At 40.2% G+C, this 20,273-nt stretch overlaps 2 protein-coding genes across 21 annotated transcripts in view; one reads left to right on the top strand and one right to left on the bottom strand.

Moving 5' to 3' along the window:
- Positions 1–20,273, bottom strand: part of MTMR3 (myotubularin related protein 3) — a 141,879-nt gene that overhangs the window by 105,095 nt on the left and 16,511 nt on the right. The window contains exon 1 of one of the 20 annotated variants that reach the window (XM_064578650.1): positions 16,837–16,868. The exons of 18 other annotated variants lie outside the window; for them this stretch is intronic. The gene's annotated coding sequence lies outside the window, so the exon portion shown is untranslated. Of the gene's footprint in view, positions 1–16,836; positions 16,869–20,273 lie in introns of those variants that run through there. One more of the 20 variants, XM_064578648.1, reaches the window with a different exon arrangement.
- Positions 2,112–2,813, top strand: LOC123852403 (UBA-like domain-containing protein 2). The gene is given in 2 exon segments (XM_045886432.3): positions 2,112–2,338; positions 2,341–2,813. Coding segments are annotated over 2 exon segments (498 nt in total). The 5' UTR covers positions 2,112–2,238; the 3' UTR covers positions 2,739–2,813.

Below are 20,273 nucleotides of genomic sequence, written 5' to 3'. Positions count from 1 at the left end.
AAGATTCTCTCTCTCCCTCTCCTGTTTGTATGCTTTCTCACTCTTAAAAACAAAAACAAAAAACAAATCCCAGTACAGTACAAATTTTTAAATCTTATATAAAGGTTCTTTTTCTTTGGGTGATGAGGAATGGAAAAGAAAATATTAAAAAGAAAACGAAACTGAAGTTTGTAGTCCTAACAATGACCCGACTATAGCCACACAATTTTTCCTTTAAGCAATACATAGGAAAATTTAATGCCTCCTTCATCTGAAAAAATAGTCACTTAAAATCACCTTTCCTCTTTTTTTTTTTTTTTAAAGATTTTATTTATTTTTTAGAGAGCGAGCGAGAGAGAAACAGCATCAGAGGGGAGAGGGTCAGAGGGAGAAGCAGGCTCCCCGCTGAGCCGGGAGCCCGATGCAGGACTCGATCCCAGGACCCTGGGATCATGACCTGAGCCGAAGGCAGATGCTTAACCATCTGAGCCACCCAGGTGTCCCTCACCTTTCCTCTTCTAATGTTAAAGTGGGTTCTTAAGAGGCTAATCCTCTTAATTATTCCCATATTCTAATGAATACCAGCTTGTAAAAGCCAATACAAAATCTTTTACTGAAAGTGTTAGGATATCACAGAACAAGAACAGAATCCATAATTAATTACTGACATTGTATCTTTAAGCTCAAACTACTGTGGTTACAGTGGCCAGTGAGACAGTGCCAGCTATCAATTGTAGGCATTATGAAGCAACTGGTAAAATAGTAGATCCAGGGTACTATTTACAATCCTATTATAAAGGTTAAACATTTCTTTTTTTTTTTTTTAAAGATTTTATTTATTTATTTGAGAGAGAGAATGAGAGAGAGAGAGAGAGAGAGAGCATGAGAGGGGGAGGGTCAGAGGGAGAAGCAGACTCCCCGCCGAGCAGGGAGCCCGATGCAGGACTCGATCCCGGGACTCCAGGATCATGACCTGAGCCGAAGGCAGTCGCTTAACCAACTGAGCCACCCAGGCGCCCATAAACATTTCTTAATTTACATAAAATCCTGTAATAAAAATTAGGACATGGATATTAGCTAAGCCAGGACAACTGTTACAAAAGGTTGCCTGCAAAAGGCAATATATTAAGTAGTCAAACGCTATAATAGCTTTTGGGTTGTTTTTGTTTTTTTTTTTTAAGTAATCTATAACTTGGGACTTGAACTCCCGACCCCAAGATCAAGAGTCACCTGCTCTACTGACTGAGCCAGCCGGGTGCCCATTATAATAGCTTTTATCATGCAGAATCTTTCATTTCTAAAAGATTAGTCTAGCTACAATAGAGTAACTGGTTTGGGACTAGCCCTCTCACCATAACCAATTAGAACACTGGACATAATATATGAAACAATTCCTGGATGTTGGACAATAGACAGCTCAGAACTACCATCCCAGACAGAAGGGAGACAAACTACCTGAAACCTGTAACTACCTAAACTTTTCGTCCCGAAGTACTTTCCACACCCTGGCCAAAAAGGGGGAATCCAAGCAGAGCAGAAATCCAACAGAAACTCAAATACAAGTTTCAGAAGGCTGAGGCAGCTGTACCCTATGGGGCATTCTTGTGTCTTTACTAAACTAAGCTGTACATGCATAGGGTGAGAGTCCAGGAAGGTGGGTAAAGAAGAACCATTGGGAGGCAGACGCCTGGGTGGCTTAGGCGGTTAAGCGTCTGCCTTTGGCTCAGGTCATGATCCCAGGGTCATGGGATCAAGCCCCGCATCAGGCTCGCTGCTCAGTGGAGAGCCTGCTTCTCCCTCTCTTCTGCCACTTCCTCTACTTGTACGCTCTCTCTTTCTGTCAAATAAATAAATAAAATCTTTAAAAAAAAAAGGAAGAACCATTGGGTAATGAGCAACTACTGGGGTACTATAAACATAACTACCACTGGAGTTTACAGACCTCTGATTCTGACCAACCGGAGTAGAGAGAGACCTTGCTGAACACTCAAGAGCATTCAGATGAGAAGGCATCAGCAGAGCTAAACTAGCCCTAGGACACTCCTCTCTTGGCCTACCTCAACAAAGCTTTAAATAAAAACAAGTCTTGGTGGTGTCGGCGGCCGCGGGAGCCGGACCGGGACACTCGCCGGGAGGGCGGCGGGCAGCGGGCGGCGGGCGGCGAGGGTCCGGAGGCCGCGGGCAGGCGGCGGCGAGCGCGAGCCGAGGGCGGCCGGCCTGCAGCGGCCGACGAACCGGGATCGCGCGGCGCCCGGAGCCATGTCGGTGAACATGGACGAGCTGCGGCACCAGGTCATGATCAACCAGTTCGTGCTGGCCGCGAGCTGCGCGGCCGACCAGGCGAAGCAGCTGCTGCAGGCGGCCACTGGCAGTTCGAGACCGCCCTGAGCACGTTTTTCCAAGAAACCAACATTCCCAACAGCCACCACCACCACCAGATGATGTGCACCCCAAGCAACACACCTGCCACACCGCCCAACTTCCCTGACGCACTGGCTATGTTCTCCAAGCTTCGTGCCTCCGAGGGCTTGCAGGGCAGCAATAGTCCCATGACGGCCGTGGCCTGCTCCCCCCATGCAAGCTTCAGCCCCTTCTGGGCCTCGTCCCCACCCAGCCACCAGGCCGCCTGGATCCCACCCTCCTCCCCCACGGCCCACAGCTTCCACCACCTCCACCACCCACAGCCCACGTGGCCCCCCGGAGCACAGCAGGGTGGTGCCCAGCACAAAGCCATGGCTGCCATGGATGGCCAGAGATGAGACTGGATGCTGCCGGGCGCTGGGCTGGAGCGGGGGGGGGGGGGGGGGGGGGGGGGGGGGGGGGGGGGGGGGGCAGTCCAGGGTCGTGGGACACAGGGGGGAGCCGGGGCAGGTGGGAGTTTCCTGAAGATGGCACTGGAAGATTTTATAAAATAATTTTTGTGGGTTGGGGGGGGGGGCAGTAAACTTCCTGAGCCTCTTGGTCCTTCAGGAGTCTCTCATCAGACAAGTTTTTTTCTCTTTCTAACTATAATATATATGAAAATATAAATATAACTAATGTATGTGAGAATGGGGCTGGCTGACCGAGGTCTTGGGGTCAGCAGAGAAGGACCAGAGCGTCCCCTTGGACCAGCACCCCTTCCCTCCACCCCTCATCCCAGGACAGGTGCTTGGAAGCCAGATGGGGTGATCCTGCAGTCATGAGGGGTCTGCTAGCTGCCTCTCGGAGGTCACGCCTTCGGGAATCGAGGACCACCGTGGATCCACTCAAGGAGTTCCACAGCAGGGGCTCCCTGAAGCGCCTGTCGGCCGAAGGTATGAAAGCCCCTTGCCATCCGAGCTCTCCCTAACCGGACTTCCGTGGCTGGCTCCTCAGGGGCCCTGCAGCTCCAGGTCTCTTCTGGTGTCACCCGCTGCCAGCCAGATGTGCGGGGCTTGTGCAGAACTAAAGAGCTGGCATGGGCCAGAGACTCAGGCTCTGCCTAGCAGGGGTCCTGATCCTCCTCGGCCACCCTGCCTCTCCCACTGTGTGTCCCACCGGACAGAGTGGAGAGCTTGCCTTGGATTTACTTCCCAGATCAATCATCTCACCAGGGTGAAATTTTCATTTAAAAACTTAAAAGAGACTTTTCTAAAAAAAAATAAAAACAAGTCAAAGAATTTGAATATAAAATAACTTTTCCTCTTTAAAAGATAGCTTTTTAAAGCAAATATAGGGACGCCTGGGAGGCTCAGTTAGTTAAGCATTTGCTTTCGGCTCAGGTCATGATCCTAGGGTCCTGGGATCAAGTCCCACATCAGGCTCCTTGCTCAGTGGGGAGCCTGCTTCTCCCTCTGCCTGCCGGTCCCCCTGCTTGTCTTCTCTGACAAATAAATAAAGATCTTAAAAAAAAAAAAATTAAAGCAAATATAACACTGAATTATGGGTTTTATAACATATCTCATAGTAAAATGACAAACAGCACAAAGACTAAGAGGGAAAATGGAGATATACTACCATAGGACTCTTACGTTATACATCAAGTAGTATATTATTATTTAAAAGTAGACCATGGTAAGTTAAAAGGGCTTACTATACACCCTACAGCAGCTATGGAAATAAATAAGTACAGTTAATATACTAATGTAGGAGATAAAGTAAATATCACAAAACAATCCAAAAAATGGCAAGAAAAGAAAAAATTAAGAATAGATGAGATTGGGGGGGGGTGCCTGGCTGGCTCTGTCAGTGGAGCATGCGACTCTTGATCTCAGGATCATGAGTTTGAGGCCCATGCTGGGTGTAGAGATTACTTTAAAAAAATATTTTTTGTAATTAAAAAAAGAAGAATAGATGAATAGCGTCAGGGAGGAACAACTTTTCCTCTGCTCTTTAGTTCAATACTGGAGGCCTGCAAATTAAACTGAAAATGATGGGAGGAGGGCAAAGTTTACTCATATATATATGAACACACAAAAGTTGTGACTTTCTAAACAGCTGAAGATGGGGCCTTATATACTTAATTTATTAGGAGAGGGAGGAGTTGAAAGGCTCCTTTAGGAAGAACAAATGGGTTTCTAGAGGAATAAACAGAAGATAAGCAAATTTGTGATAATGTCTGTTTATGCAGGGGTGAGTGGTCTTATTCATTTTTTTTTTCTTTATGGCCATGAAAATTCCTTCGGAAGGGGATTCACGGAAGACTCACTCCCAAGTTTCTGCTTTTAGACAGATAACAGAAGCTCCAAAAGGGCTTCTACATCTATTGTATATCAAATACTGTCAGTTTAAAATAATCTTAGATTCCATCTGAAATTAATGTAATACTATGTATCAACTATACCTCAATAATCTTGTAGGTCCAAGTGGATACCCGCAATTCAAAACAAATGCCAGATGGCAGACTTAAACCTAACCATATCAATATTTACATTAAATGTTAATGGATCTTTGTAAAGACACTAATTAAAAGGCAGAGATTGTCAAACCAAATTTAAAAATCAAGGCCTATAGGGTACCTGGCTGGCTCGGTTGATGGGGAGCATGGAACTCTTGATCTTGTGGTTATGAGTTTGAGTCCCACGTTGGGTATAGAGATTACTTAAAAATAAAATCTTAAAAAAAAAAGACCTAATTATATGCTAACTATAAGAAATACACTGTAAATATAAAGACATAAGCTGAATATAAAAGGAATGAAAAAGACACACCATGCAAATACTAGTCATAGAAAAGCTACAAGAACTATATTCATATCAGACAAAGAGGTCCTGGAGATAGCAAATATTACCAAGATAAAATGGGACAAGTCGTTTATGATTAAAGGGTAAATTTACTGAGAAGACCTAACAATCCTAAAATATGTATGCAACTAAAAACAGACCTTCAAGGGGCACCTGGGAGGCTCAGCCAGTTAAGTGTCTGCCTTCAGCTCAGGTCATGATCCCAGGGTCCTGGGATCAAGCCCCGCATCAGGCTCCATACTCAGTGGGAGAGTCTGCTTCTCCCTCTACCTCTGACCCTTCCCCACCAGCTCATCATGCTCACTCTCTCTTGCTTTATCTCAAGTAAATAAAATCATTTTTAAGATTTTTAAAAAGCAGGGGGAATGGCAGAGTGAGAGGGAGAAGCAGGCTCCCCGACGTGGGACTCGATCCCAGGACCCTGGGATCATGACCTGAGCCAAAGGCAGATGCTTAACCGACTCAGCTGCCCAGGTACCCCATAAATAAAATCTTAAAACAAATAAACAGACCTTCACAATATATGAGGTAAAAACTGACAGAACTGAGGGCGCCTGGGTGGCTCAGTTGGTTAAGCGACTGCCTTCGGCTCAGGTCATGATCCTGGAGTCCCGGGATCGAGTCCCGCCATCGGGCTCCCTGCTCGGCAGGGAGTCTGCTTCCCCCTCTGACCCTCACCCTTCTCCTTCTCTCTCTCTGTCATTCTCTCTCTCTCAAAAAAAAAAAAAAAAAACTGACAGAACTGAATCCCCAATTGCAGCTTGAGATTTCAGCACTCCTCTTTCAGTAATAGAACAAATCGACAAAAAATATATACATATATAAAAGATTCTAGGGGCGCCTGCTCCGCGGGAAGCCTGCTTCTGCCTCTCCCACTCCCCCCCTGCTTGTGCTCCTGCTCTCGCTATCTCTGTCAAATAAATAAATAAATCTTAAAAAAAAAAAGACTCTAATAAGGGGTGCCTGGGTGGCTCAGTCAGTTAAGCATCCAACTCTCGATTTCAGCCCAGGTCATGATCTGGGATCAAACCCTGCATCAGGCTCTGCACTCAGTGGGGAATCTGCTTGAGATTCTCTCTCCCTCTGCCCCCACCACTGGCTCTCGAGCGCTCTTGCTCTCTATCGCTCTCAAATAAATCAATCTTAAAAAAAAAAAAAGACTCTAATGATACTACCAACCAATAATTGATATCTACCTGCAAGATAAACCTTCTTTCCTAGGACACATAGAATATTCACTATGATATGCCTTCCCACAAAAAAATCTCAAAATTCAAAAGACTGAAATCTTATAGTCTGTTCTCTATTCAAATATTAAATTAGAAATCCGTAACAATATCTCAAACAACCCCAAATACTTGTTAATTGAACAATACATATCTAAATAACCCATAGCCAGAAAGAAATTGGAAAATATTTCAGACTAAATGGAAGTACACAATATGTCAATTTGTGGGATGCAGCTAAGGCATTTGAGAAAAATTTAGATAACCATATACAAAAAGATGAACCTCAACCCTTACCTCATTCATTAAACAGATTTTACCTTGAAGTGCTTCACAGACCTAAATGCAGAACATAAAACTATAAAAATTCCTGAAGAAAATTTAAGTAAATATTAGTGAGCTTAGGTTTAGAGAAGACTCCTTAAATAGCTATAAAGGGCATTAATAATAAAGGAAAAAGTAAACCGTAACTTAGACTTCATAAAAGTTTCTCAATCTTTGAAAGATACTGTTAAGGAAATGAAAAGGCAAACCACAAACTGCAAGAACATATTTATAAAACATGTGATTTGCAAAACCCTGTGATCAAGGACTCATATCCACAGTATATGAAGAATTCTTGCAACAGTAAACAAAAAACAACCTAATTTTTTTTAACGGGCAAAAGATTTGAAAGGGATACTTCAATGAAGAAAATAAATGAATGACAAGCACATAAAAAGACGATCATATGGAAATTGCAAAATAAAACCACAATAAGGTATCACTACAGACCCACCAAGAATGGCTAAAACTAATAAAAAGACTGACAATACTAAGTGTTAAGGATGCTGAGCTCCTGGTTCTTTGAAAGAATTAGTAAGACTGATAAACCCCTGGCCAGACTTATCAAAAAGAAAAGAGAAAGGACCCAAATAAATCATGAATGAAAGAGGAGTGGTCACAACCAACACCAAAGAAATACAAACAATTATAAGAACATATTATGAGCAACTCTATGCCAGCAAATTAGATAATCTGGAAGAAATGGATGCATTCCTAGAGACGTATAAACTACCAAAACTGAACCAGGAAGAAATAGAAAACCTGAACAGACCCATAACCAGTAAGGAAATTGAAGCAGTAATCAAAAATCTCCCAACAAACAAGAGCCCAGGGCCAGAGGGCTCCCCAGGGGAATTCTACCAAAAATTTAAAAAAGAATTAATACCTATTCTTCTGACACTGTTCCAAAAAACAGAAATGGAAGGAAAACTTCCAAACTCATTTTATGAGGCCAGCATTACCTTGATCCCAAAACCAAAGACCCCATCAAAAAGGAAAACTACAGACCAATATCCCTGATGAACATGGATGCAAAAGTTCTCACCAAAATACTAGCCAATAGGATCCAACAGTACATTAAAAGGATTATTCACCACGACCAAGTGGGATTTATCCCTGGGCTGCAAGGTTGGTTCAACATCTGCAAATCAATGTGATACAATACGTTAATAAAAGAACAAGAACCATATGATCCTCTCCATAGTTGCAGAAAAAGCATTTGACAAAGTACAGCATCCTTTCTTGATTAAAAGTCTTCACAGTGTAGGGATAGAGGGTACATACCTCAATATCATAAAAGCCATCTATGAAAAACCCACAGCAAATATCATCCTCAATGGTCAGGAACACGGCAGGGATGTCCACTATCACCACTGCTATTCAACATAGTACTAGAAATCCTAGCCTCAGCAGTCAGACAACAAAAAGAAATAAAAGGCATCCGAATCTGCAAAGAAGTCAACTCTCACTCTTTGCAGATGATAGGATACTTTATGTGGGAAATCCAAAAGACTCTACCCCAAAACTGCTAGAACTCATAGAGGAATTCAGTAAAGTGGCAGGATATAAAATCAATGCATAGAAATAAGTTACATTTCTACACACCAACAAGACAGAAGAAAGAGAAATTAAGGAGTCAATCCCATTTACAATTGCACCAAAAACCATAAGAAAAATCTAGAAATAATCTAACCAAAGAGGCAAAGAATCTGTACTCAGAAAACTATAGAATACTCATGAAAGAAATTGAGGAAGACACAAAGAAATGGAAATACGTTCCATGCTCATGGATTGGAAGAACAAATATTGTGAAAATGTCTACGCTACCTACAGCAATCTACACATTTAATACAATCCCTATCAAAATACCATCAACTTTTTTCAAAGAAATGGAACAAATCCTAAAATTTGTACAGAACCAGAAAAGACCCCGAATAGCCAGAGGAATGTTGAAAAAGAAAAGCAAAGCTGGTGGCATCACAATTCCAGACTTCAAGCTCTATTACAAAGCTGTCATCCTCAAGACAGCATGGTACTGGCACAAAAACAGACACATAGATCAATGGAATAGAATAGAGAGCCCAGAAATGGACCCTCAACTCTATGGTCAACTAATCTTTGACAAAGCAGGAAAGAATGTCCAATGGAAAAAAGACAGTCTCTTCAACAAATGGTGTTGGGAAAATTGGACAGCCACATGCAGAAGAATGAAACTGGACCATTTCCTTACACCACCCACAAAAATAGACTCAAAATGGATGAAAGACCTAAATGAGAGACAGGAATCCATCAAAATCCTTGAGAACACAGGCAGCAACCTCTTGGACCTCAGCTGCAGCAACTTCTTCCTAGAAACATTGCCAAAGGCAAGGGAAGCAAGGACAAAAATGAACTACTGGGACTTCATCAAAATAAAAAGCTTTTGCACAGCAAAGGAAACAGTCAACAAAACCAAAAGACCAACAAAACCAAAAGACAACCGACAGAATGGCAGAAGGTATTTACAAATGACATATCAGATAAAGGGCTAGTATCCAAAATCTATAAAGAACTTACCAAACTCAGGGCACCTGGGTGGTTCAGTTGGTTAAGCAACTGCCTTCGGCTCGGGTCATGACCCTGGAGTCCCAGGATCGAGTCCCGCATCGGGCTCCCTGCTCGGCAGGGAGTCTGCTTCTCCCTCTGCCCCGCCCCCCCTCATGTGCTCTCTCTCTCATTCTCTCTCAAATAAATAAATAAAATCTTTAAAAAAAAAAAAAGAACTTACCAAACTCAACACCCAGAGAACAAATAATCCAATCAAGAAATGGGGAGAAGACACGAACAGACATTTCTGCAAAGAAGACATCCAAATGGCCAACAGACACATGAAAAAGGACTCAACATCACTCGGCATCAGGGAAATACAAATCAAAATCTCAATGAGATACCTCACACCAGTCAGAATGGCTAAAATTAACAAGTCAGGAAACAACAGATGTTGGCGAGGATGTGGAGAAAGGGGAACCCTCTTACACTCGTGGTGGGGATTTAAGCTGGTGCAGCCACTCCGGAAAACAGTATGGAGGTTCCTCAGAAGTTGAAAACAGAGGTACCCTCCAACCCAGCAACTGCACTACTGGGTATTTATCCCAAAGATACAAATAGTGATCCAAAGGGGCACATGCACCGCAATGTCCACAATAGCCAAACTATGGAAAGAGCCTAGATGTCCATCAACAGATGAATGGATAAAGAAGATGTGGTATAGGGGCACCTGGGTGGCTCAGATGGTTAAGCGTCTGCCTTTGGCTCAGATCATGATCTCAAGGTCCTGGGATCAAGTCCCACATCGGGCTCCCTGCTCCTTGGGAGCCTGCTTCTCCCTCTGCCTTTCTCTCTCGCTCTGTCTCTCATGAATAAAAAAAAAAAAAAAAAAAGATGTGGTATATAATACAATGGAATATTATGCAGCCATCAAAAAAATGAAATCTTGCCATTTGCAATGACGTGTATGGAACTAGAGGGTATTACGCTAAGCGAAATAAGTCAATCATAGAAAGGTAAGTATCCTATGATCTCACTGATATGAGGAATTTGAGAAACAAGACAGAGGATCATAGTGGAAGGGAGGGAAAAATGAAACAAGACAAAACCAGAGAGGGAGACAAACCATAAGAGACTCTTAATCTCAGGTAACAAACAGGGTTGCTGGAGTGGAGGGAGGTGGGAGGGATGCGGTAGCTGGGTGATGGACATTGGAGAGGGTATGTACTATGGTGAGCACAGTGAATTGTGTAAGACTGATGAATCACAGACCTGTACCCCTGAAACAAATAATACATCACATGTTAATAAAAAAATTAAAAAAAAAAAAAAAAGGATGCTGAGCTCCTGGAATTCTCATACACTGGTGATGGGAATGTGAAGCAGTATAGTCACTTGGGAAAATAGTTTGGCAGTTTTTTATAAAGTTATAAGCATACATTTACTATACAATCCCGCAATTTCCGCTCCCTAGGTATTTAACCTAGAGAAATGAAAACACATGCCCATACAAAGACATCTATGCACATATTCTTAAGAGCTTTACCATAACAGCCAAAAACTAGAAACCTAAATATCCATCAACTAGAGAATAAAGAAATTGTGGAATATCCAATGGAATACTACTTAGCAATTAGAGGGGCACCTGGGTGGCTCAGTTGTTAAGCGTCTGACTTCGGCTTGGGTCATGATCCCGGGGTCCTGGGATCAAGCCCCACATCGGGCTCCCTGCTTGGTGGGGAGCCTGCTTCTCCCTCTCCCACTCCCCCTGCTTGTGTTCCCTCTCTCCCTGTGTGTCTCTGTCAAATTAATAAATAAAATCTTAATAAATAAATAAATAGAACCTACTACTTCTTTTAATAACAGGGATGAATCTCAAAAGCTTTATGCTAAGTGAAAGAGGGCATTCACAAAATAGTACATACTGTGTGATTCTATTTATATGACATTTTAGGGGAAAAGGCAAAACTATAGTTACAGAAAGTGATCAGTAACTGCCAGAGATAGGGATAGAAGAAGGGGAGTGACCTTTAAGGGTGCAAGGGGTGCCCTTTTTGAGGTGACAAATATGAGTGGCTATATGACTTTTTACATTTATAAAAACTCAAATTACATAATTAAAGATGGGTAAATTTTATTTTATGCAAATTATGCCTCAATAAAGCTAATCTTTTCCCCATGGCAGCAAAAAAAAAAAAATCAGAAATATACACATGTGCTCTGAATAAAGCAAGTATTTTTCTAAATCTTAGAGTTAAGTACCCTTAGTAACTAGTGGAACCATGTTTGGGGGTACAGACCATTTCACTGAAATCTAAACTCAGAATGTATGCTTTAGGGATGACCAAGAGATTTGTACAACTAAGTCCCTTCTGATGGAGCTCCATGTACTGCATTTAACCCACAGTGAAGCCTTAAAGGAAGTTTCAAGTTACACAGAGCAAGCCAGCTAAAACAAATTAAACTAAAAGTGCAGCACAGACATCTCAAACACTTGGCTTACCAAGCTCTTGCCAATGGTCAAGTTTATTTTGGGACTGGAATATTTTAAAGTTCTTCATGTTCACTGCAGCTCTTACCCATTAATCCCATTAATCAAAGGCTTCCAAAAGAACAATTCTGAAAGAAAGTTCTGAGTACTCACCTTTCATTTTCACCTGTGTTACACGCAAGCAATTACAGTCACATTACAAAAGAACCAAATTTTGTAACACTACATAATGCCAACAGCTTATTAAAAAGGAAGACGAGAAAGCTGCTCTTGATACCTCATTAATCACATCTACCTTACTATACCTTCTTTGTGAGAAAACACTAAAGAGGATATTTATGCCTAATCAGTGCAATGATTATTATAATCTGACTTCATATCTTTGCTCTTTTTTTTTTTTTAAAGATTTTATTTATTTATTTGACAGAGAAAGACACAGCGAGAGAGGGAACACAAGCAGGGGGAGTGGGAGAGGGAGAAGCAGGCTTCCCACTGAGCAGGGAGCCCGATGCGGGGCTCGATCCCAGGACCCTGGGACCACGACCCAAGCCGAAGGCAGACGCTTAAAGACTGAGCCACCCCGGTGCCCCAGTATCTTTGCTCTTCTATTTATTATGGTGATAATCTCTTTAAATAAAGGAAACTTCTACACTGTATAGGTATTAGTGGTTGGAAAAGAATACTGATCCATTCCATATCCATTTTAAACACGTTTCACTCTAAGTAAAGACCCCACTGCAAATGGAAAGATACTTATTTTCACCCCACTATGGGCTGAGTTTATCCATGTATCTTAAACATTTACCCTGAGACTGAAGTCCAAACTATCTTTAAATGCTTAGAAAGTTACTGTAGAAACAGTATTAGACTAATACTAGATATTATTAGTCAGAACTCTCCATTATTAAGTAAAAGAAAACCAAGCTAACAAAATCAGAACTGACTGGCTCACAGGATACTGAAACAAAGAATGAACTTCAGGCAGTAGGGCCTCAAAGGCTCAGCGCCACCAGATCCATCTATCTCACACTCCTCTTTACTCATTTGGCCTCATTCTCTCCCACTGTAGACAGACCTCCTGCCTCCTGCTAGCTTCCTAACTTCACAAGCCCAGAAGAACACTGACAGCTTGCTCCTGTCATCTGTTATCAATACCAGTCAAGTATGCCTATTGGCCCTTTGGATCAAATGCCAATCAGTACTCAAGAGGGACAGACAAAAAATTGGCCAGACCTGCTACACATGTTCAACCTTAAGACACCAGAAAATGAGGACTGAGATATCTTGCTGAATAAATTAAAAGCAATGACTAGCTACTATCTATAAATTATTCTGATTCCATGAATTAAATACAAGATTTCAAAAACACAATGAATACCCTATTCCTTTTGCTAGTATATATAATAAAGTGTTGGGGGAGTCCCTAATGTCCAAAAAACTGATTTAAGGATACAACCTAAGAATCAGTAATAAGCCTCCAAATATAACCCCCCCCAAAAAAAAAAATAATAAGGAAAAAATAAGGAAATCTAACACTCGGAACTGAACTACTGACCTAAAATTACAGTAAGTCCTATGATGGGGAAAAAAAAGGAAAAGTTCAATTTAATGGGCTTACATATGATAGTTTATCAAGAAACAGAGCAATCTTATTTTAAAAATTCATTCAGTGATGGCACAAATTGAAACTAAAGGATAACATGAAACCCACATTCGGGGCAATCATAATTACCACAGCAATGGCTGAGATTCCTACAACACTTGGGAAGCTAAATCTCTCTGCAGAAATGCCTCCTTCTTTAAAAGACATTTTTTAAGTGAAAGGAATCTCAAATTTTCTGGCATATCAAGTTTTAAATTACTTTGTTTCAAAGTTAATCATTTCAAAACAATTGGGTGTTATAACTAAAACCCAGCAGTCCCAAATTCTTTGCTGATCCATCACTCAGTTTAACTGACAGTTTGCTACCAACTAGTTTTATCTTTCCAGTACTTCCAGTCCCATGCAAGCTGATTTTGTTCTACATAACTGCATGTACACTCAGAATTCAATTCAAACAATGACCTACATTTAGTAGTATCCAGGCACCTCTAAGACACAGAGAGGGCTCACTTTCTACTAATTTTTTATCTTTCAAAGCTCAACCTGAGGGAATAAAATAACACTATTTTTCAACAAGTAGCAAATTTATAGTTATTTTTTTTTTAAGATTTATTTATTTGACAGAAAGAGACACAATGAGAGAGGCAACACAAGCAGGGGGAGCGTGAGAGGAAGAAGCAGGCTTCCCACGGAGCAGGGAGCCCGATGCGGGGCTCAATCCCAGGACCCTGGGATCCTGACCCAAGCCGAAGGCAGATGCCCAACAACCGAGCCACCCAGGCACCCCTATAGCTATTTATGATAAAGAATTAAATACAAATGTTTATTATTCCTTGGAAAAAAGTTCTATTAGATTCTGAGTCATATTGTCTCTGAAAATTTTACAAAAAAGAGAGCTGCAAATAGTGTATGGGAGAAGTCAATGCTCTTATTTATAATAATGGTAATAGCCAACACAACACAGACCACTTAAAACAACCCTACAAAGTATCATCCCATTTTACAAAGGGGGAAACTAAGGCACAAAGAGATAAGGTAACTTGTAACTTGTCCAAGTCCTAAAGCTGGCTAATAAATAATTTACACATGCAAGTTTAAACCATGTAAGAAATTAAGCAGGACTAGCACATGTAAGGCCAATTCAAAAACAAAATGGCCAATATCAAAGTATTCCATTCCAAAAAGGCAGAACAGTAGCATAGACTAAGAGAAACTAAGTTGTTTTGTTTTTTCTCTCAGTGCCATGAAACCAGGCCCAGATCACTGGGGGGTAAAATATCTATATTCTCAAACTATACAAAAATATCACAAAGTAACATATTTCTTAAAGAAAAACACTTTCAGAGGCACCAGGCTGGCTCAGCTGGAAAAGCATGCAACTTGATCTCCGGAGTCATGAGTTCCAGCTCCACGCTGGGTATAGAGATTACTAAAAAAATAAATAAACTTAAAAAAAGAAAGAAAAGAAAAGCACTTTTAACTTTTGAGAGGCACATTCTGGAGAAAAATCATACAAAATGACAGCACTTTGAATACTAATTTTTCATTCCTAAATACTATGCTTGAAAGAATGTAGCAAATTCCTCAACACAATCTTTCATAATATTCCATAGGAAAGAACCACCATGTGCAACAATGTTTACTGAGAAATAGAAAGTACTACAATAATCAAAAATGGGTCAGTCTATCATCATGGCATATTCACTTAGCTATATCTCAAAAATATTTTCAGATTATTAAGGTGTTTTCTTATCTGAGAGACAACCTTCAAGAACATGAAAAGGACATAATGCTATTTCCACAGTAACAATTAAGTGATCTTTGGTAGTGATTACAGAGGATTAATTTGTCACCCAGAAAAACTTAAGGCTATGAAACTGGATTTAGAAATGGAGCTGCAATCATTCTAATCCACAAAAACAATCAGAATTGGTATTTCACAGTTCTGAAGCAAGTCTACTTTCATAGTATTTTTACTTCTGAAATGTGCAGTACTAGTAAGCAAAAGGGGTCTGTTCCTCAAAACTGAACTGATTCTGGTCTTGCTTTGGTTTCTCTGGTCTGTTCAAATAGAAAACAGTAGCTACAGTGTCTGACATGAACATGATACTTGTGCTTACTAGTGAGCTAAGTATATTCCCTGGGCTCTAGAAAACTGATATGGCATTGAGCTCCTTGAGTTAACCCTTAGTCACTACAAGACTATTTTCATCCAGGCCCAAAAAGGAAATGCCACTGCAGCACCACAAAGGTCACCAGCATTCTGAATCCTCACCTGGTTTCTGTCCCCACGTTTTACAAGATTGTTAGGAAAAAATCTTACTTGCATCCTACTACTTAAGTCCTTCCTACCATTATCCCCAGGAGGTAATATCTCATCTTGATTTCTTGGCTGTCTTTCACCGATGTAATCATAGCATGAAGCTCTGAAATAGGACCCTGGGATAGGCCATTCCCTTCAAAGTGTCTATCATTACTCCTTGATGAGTCAGCTTCTGGACTGCTGCCAATGTGCTTTTTGTTGAGTTAATCATGAAACCATATTTCTGTAGAGTTGATATGGTGGCCACAACACAATTTCAAAAGAATCCCTCAAAGTGTTTATCAAAGAAAGGACACAGATACATATCCAAGCAAGCCACTCACATGTTTTAGTAAGAAAAGGGATGAGTAATACAAAGGAGTTTTCATAGAATCATAGTTTAAAAAAAAAAAAGTATCTTACATGCAAGAGTCCAAAGATGTAAAATCTCCTGATATTTTTAAGTAGATTTTAGGCAGATGGGTACATATAAAAGTTCTCATGTCCTTGAGGAAGGAAAAGTCATCTTATCTTTTATGTATCAGGTAAATGAGCTGAAGAATTTTGAAGTTAATAAAAACTTGAGATACCCAAGAATTCTCTGAAATTCTCATCAAATATCTCTGAAGGGAAAAAAATCTATTCCATTCTTTTTAGAGGAACCCATTAATTTAAAAAAAAAAGTGTAATTCTTAGTTTTGAGAAGGGAAAACACTGTTGGCAACAGAGGAATAGTATATGCAGTACAACTAACTAGTTCCACAGAGCAAGAATGGGAAAACTCCTAGCTCTGAAGAAAATACCGGACAATAATAACACCCACTTTCAGGATATACAAAGTAAGATAAATATTCATGTATGGTTTTCTTTAGAAAACACCAAAGTTTTTCCCATGAACTTTAAAAACTGACATGAGAGCAAATGTTCAGGATGAATCTACTCATAAGATGCTCAGAGCTCATTTCAAGTTTGTCAATAAAAGAATACATGACGACTCTGGAAAAAAAGCTAATATATACAGATTTACAGGTTTACAAGACTTACCATAATTTAAAATGTGCTTATGCAGAATTTTAGTGTATAAATTTAAAACATGCACCCATAAAACCCATAAAAGTTGTTTTAATACCCACAGGAGAAAAGATCTAAGTATACAATAATAATTGCAAATTCAGGAGCACCTGGGTGGCGTAGTCAGTTGAGCGTCTGTCTCTTGGTTTCGGCTCAGATTGTGATCTCAGAGCCCTGGGATCAAGCCCAGCATCAGGCTCCACCCAGCATGGAGTCTGTTTGGGATTCTCTCTCTCCCCTCCCCCTCTGCCCCTTCCCCCCACTTGCACGCATTCTCTCTCTCTCTAAAAATAAATAAGTCTTTATAAAATTCAGTAATAATTGGGGTGCCTGGGTGGCTCAGTCGGTTGGGCATCTTTCAGCTCAGGTCACGATCCCAGGGTCCTGGGATCAAGCCCCACACGGGGCTCCCTGCTCAGCAGGGAGCCTGTTTCTCTCTCCCTCTGTCTGCCGCTCCCCTTGCTTGTGCTCTCTGTCAAATGAATAAATAAAATCTTTTTAAAAAATTTAAAAAATAATTGCAAATTCAAAAACACTAAGAATATATAAAATACATAATTTATATAGCATTATTACAGTAAAGGCAAGAGATCCCCTCCCAACATAGTAAATTCAAACAACCTGCATTCATTTTAGAATGCTTGAAAGAACATTATCTTATACCAAGGAAGTACCCTACCCACATAGAAGGACCCAAGCACCAAAAGGCATAATCCTCTAATGTATACTTCAGAATTCCCTAGCGCTTAAGAGTTTTATGCACATGGTAAAAGACCTCAAGAAATATTCACTAATTTATTTTAAGGAGATGTATTTCCCTGTTATTTATACTAGGATACATGTTGAGTATCTGTATTATTCTGTGTAACCACTGAAAATGGAAAATGTATATAGTAAGCTTCTTACTGCTTATGTAACAAAGCCCTAAGAACCATATGTAATAAAGGACAACAACTTGGGTGTTATTTAAATCTTGGAAATTTCCCATCTATCATCTGTGATGATTAAAAAATTTACCTCCTCAGCACTGATAGTCCTCCTCAGCCCTGTCCTAAAGCTCTAACTGCCTCATCTATTAGTATTTAGATATCCAATTGTTTCTATGCTTAAAAGACACACACACACACCCCAACACCTCCCATCTTTCTACCAAAATTGATTGCCCTTGCTACTTATTTTCCTGGGCTCTATCTAAATCTATCATCTTTGAATATTCTTGCATTTACCTTTTTTCAACTCTAACACTGATCCCTGTAAAAGAGGCAGTGTTCTTGTTATCACTGTAGTATAACAGTAGCAGCAACTGCAACTAGCATATATGGAATGCTTACTATTGGCTAGCTACTGTTACAAGCACTTGCTTAATCCTCACAAAAGCATCAAGTATCATTATCCCCATTTTAAAACTGAGAAATCTGAGGCACAAAAATGTTAAGGAATTTGCCTAAGATCAGAGGGAGATACTAGTGGTGGCACCACAATTCAAACCCAAGCCTGAGCTCTTATTCACCCTTCACCATACTAAACTGCAATAGTGCCAAGAGCATCCAACGTGATGTCAGAAGATCTGGGTCCTAGTTCAGCTATTCACTAGCAGTGCAACTTCAGACAAGTCCTGACAGCTGTGAAACACAATTTATTCACTTGTAAAGTATGAGTTACAATACGGCCTGCCCTGCCTACTTCACAGATAGCAATGAAAATTAAGTGTGCAACTAATACAGCTAATTAAAATCTTATTTGTAATACTGGACCCATAGTTGTTACTTCCATATTCCAAGGTTTTTAATATTGGCAACCTTATGCTGGAATTCTAGATTTGGATCACCAACATTGTAGTACCAGAAAAAGTAAAAGCCTAATAACTAAGTCTTGTCCCTATCAAGCAAAACCACATACAGAAAACCAACTTTTAATTTGCAATCTCCATTACTGTCAAGACTGGACATCTCCAGGTAGGTATTTCCATGTGAAAAGGCTAGAAACATGATAACTCACAAATGAAATATCAAATCACCACTTACAAATTGGTATTTGAAATGTACTATCTCTTAGTTCTAAACACAATATTCAGTTTTCTGAATATTTTAACTTAGAAGAAATATACACTGCTGAAAGAAGATCTATAGCTCTGTACACCAAGTACTTCAATCATAGGATTTAAGTCTAAAGCTAAGATTCTAGACTAAACAAAAGAAACACACACACATACTATTCTTGAAAGTATGAAACCACCCGTGGTTTCTGTACTCCTTTACAGGGTCAGAATTTGAAGCTCAAAACGTTAACTTGCAAAAATTGCCTGCAATCTCTTTTCTAATGTAAAAAGGTCCCATTTCTCGCTCTTGAGCTCATATTGCAAGAAAAAGTTCATTAACTAGTAACAAAGAGGATAATTTAAGTAGCTAATCAACCATAAGCCATAAAATATAAATTTTATGTCTTGTTCACATGAAACTATGACTACCAGTATTAATACCTCCAGTCATCTTAGAAGAGGGGAGGAGATGAAGCAGGAACTCTGTAGCTAAATATGTTTTACTTATAAACTTTTCGTAACCAATTACATAACCATTCTGCTACTTAGCAGAACAAAACAAAGTCAAGGATTCACAATTCAAGAGCTACTAAAGACATAAAATATGAAATAATGCACTAAGGAGTTTTGTAATTTTTAAGTAAATAAGTAAATTTATCCATTGACTACGTATGTCTGCCAACTTCCTTAAAGTCTAATGATTTACAGTTTACAAGATTATTTATATAACAAACTATTCTCATTCCAGAGTGGGCTTTCTTGGGGACGAAGTTTAATAAGCAATTTACAATGTTCTATGAAAATTATAAGCTTCTTCAGGTTCCATGGTAAAGTTACAAAAGTTCTGGGCACCATATTTTTTAAAAAACATTAAAAAAAATACATGGAATGGGGCGCCTGGGTGACTCAGTCCAACTCAATTTCGGCTCAGGTCATGATCTCAGGGTTGTGAGATTGAGACCTGCTTCATGCTTCACAGTGAGCGTGGAGCCTGCTTAACATTCTCTCACTCCCTCTGCCCTCTCCCTCTGCCCCTCCCCCCTAAAAAAACACATGGGCATGGGGCACCTTGCTGGCTGAGTTGGTGGAACCTAGGACTCTTGATCTTGGGGTTGTAAATTTGAGCCCCACACTGGGTGTAAAGAGTACTTAAAAATAAAATCTTAAAAACAAAAAAAAAAGGGCATGTATGTGTGTACAAACACTTTTACAGCAGTTTTTTGTAGTCACCAAAAACTGGAAACAACCCAAATGAGCTTGGAGAATGAATAAACTATGGTACGCCAATACAATGAAATGCTGCTCAGCAATAAAAATTACTATTACACAAAATATGGATATGTCAAAGTGCATTGTGTTAAAGAAGCCAGTCTCAAAAAGCTACATACTGCACGATTCCATTTATATGGAATTCTTGAAAAGACAAACTATAATGACAAAACATATCAGTACTTGCCAGAGATGGGAAGTGGGGAAACGGGTGGACGAGAAAGGACCAGGAGAAAAATC

This window comes from Mirounga angustirostris, unplaced genomic scaffold (genome assembly GCF_029215605.1).
Source record: "Mirounga angustirostris isolate CCGP_5_RB_7025 unplaced genomic scaffold, mMirAng1.0.hap1 SCAF_14, whole genome shotgun sequence".
NCBI lineage: Eukaryota > Metazoa > Chordata > Mammalia > Carnivora > Phocidae > Mirounga > Mirounga angustirostris.
Note: the sequence above shows the minus strand (reverse complement) of the source record. Positions and strands in the feature narration are given on the sequence as shown.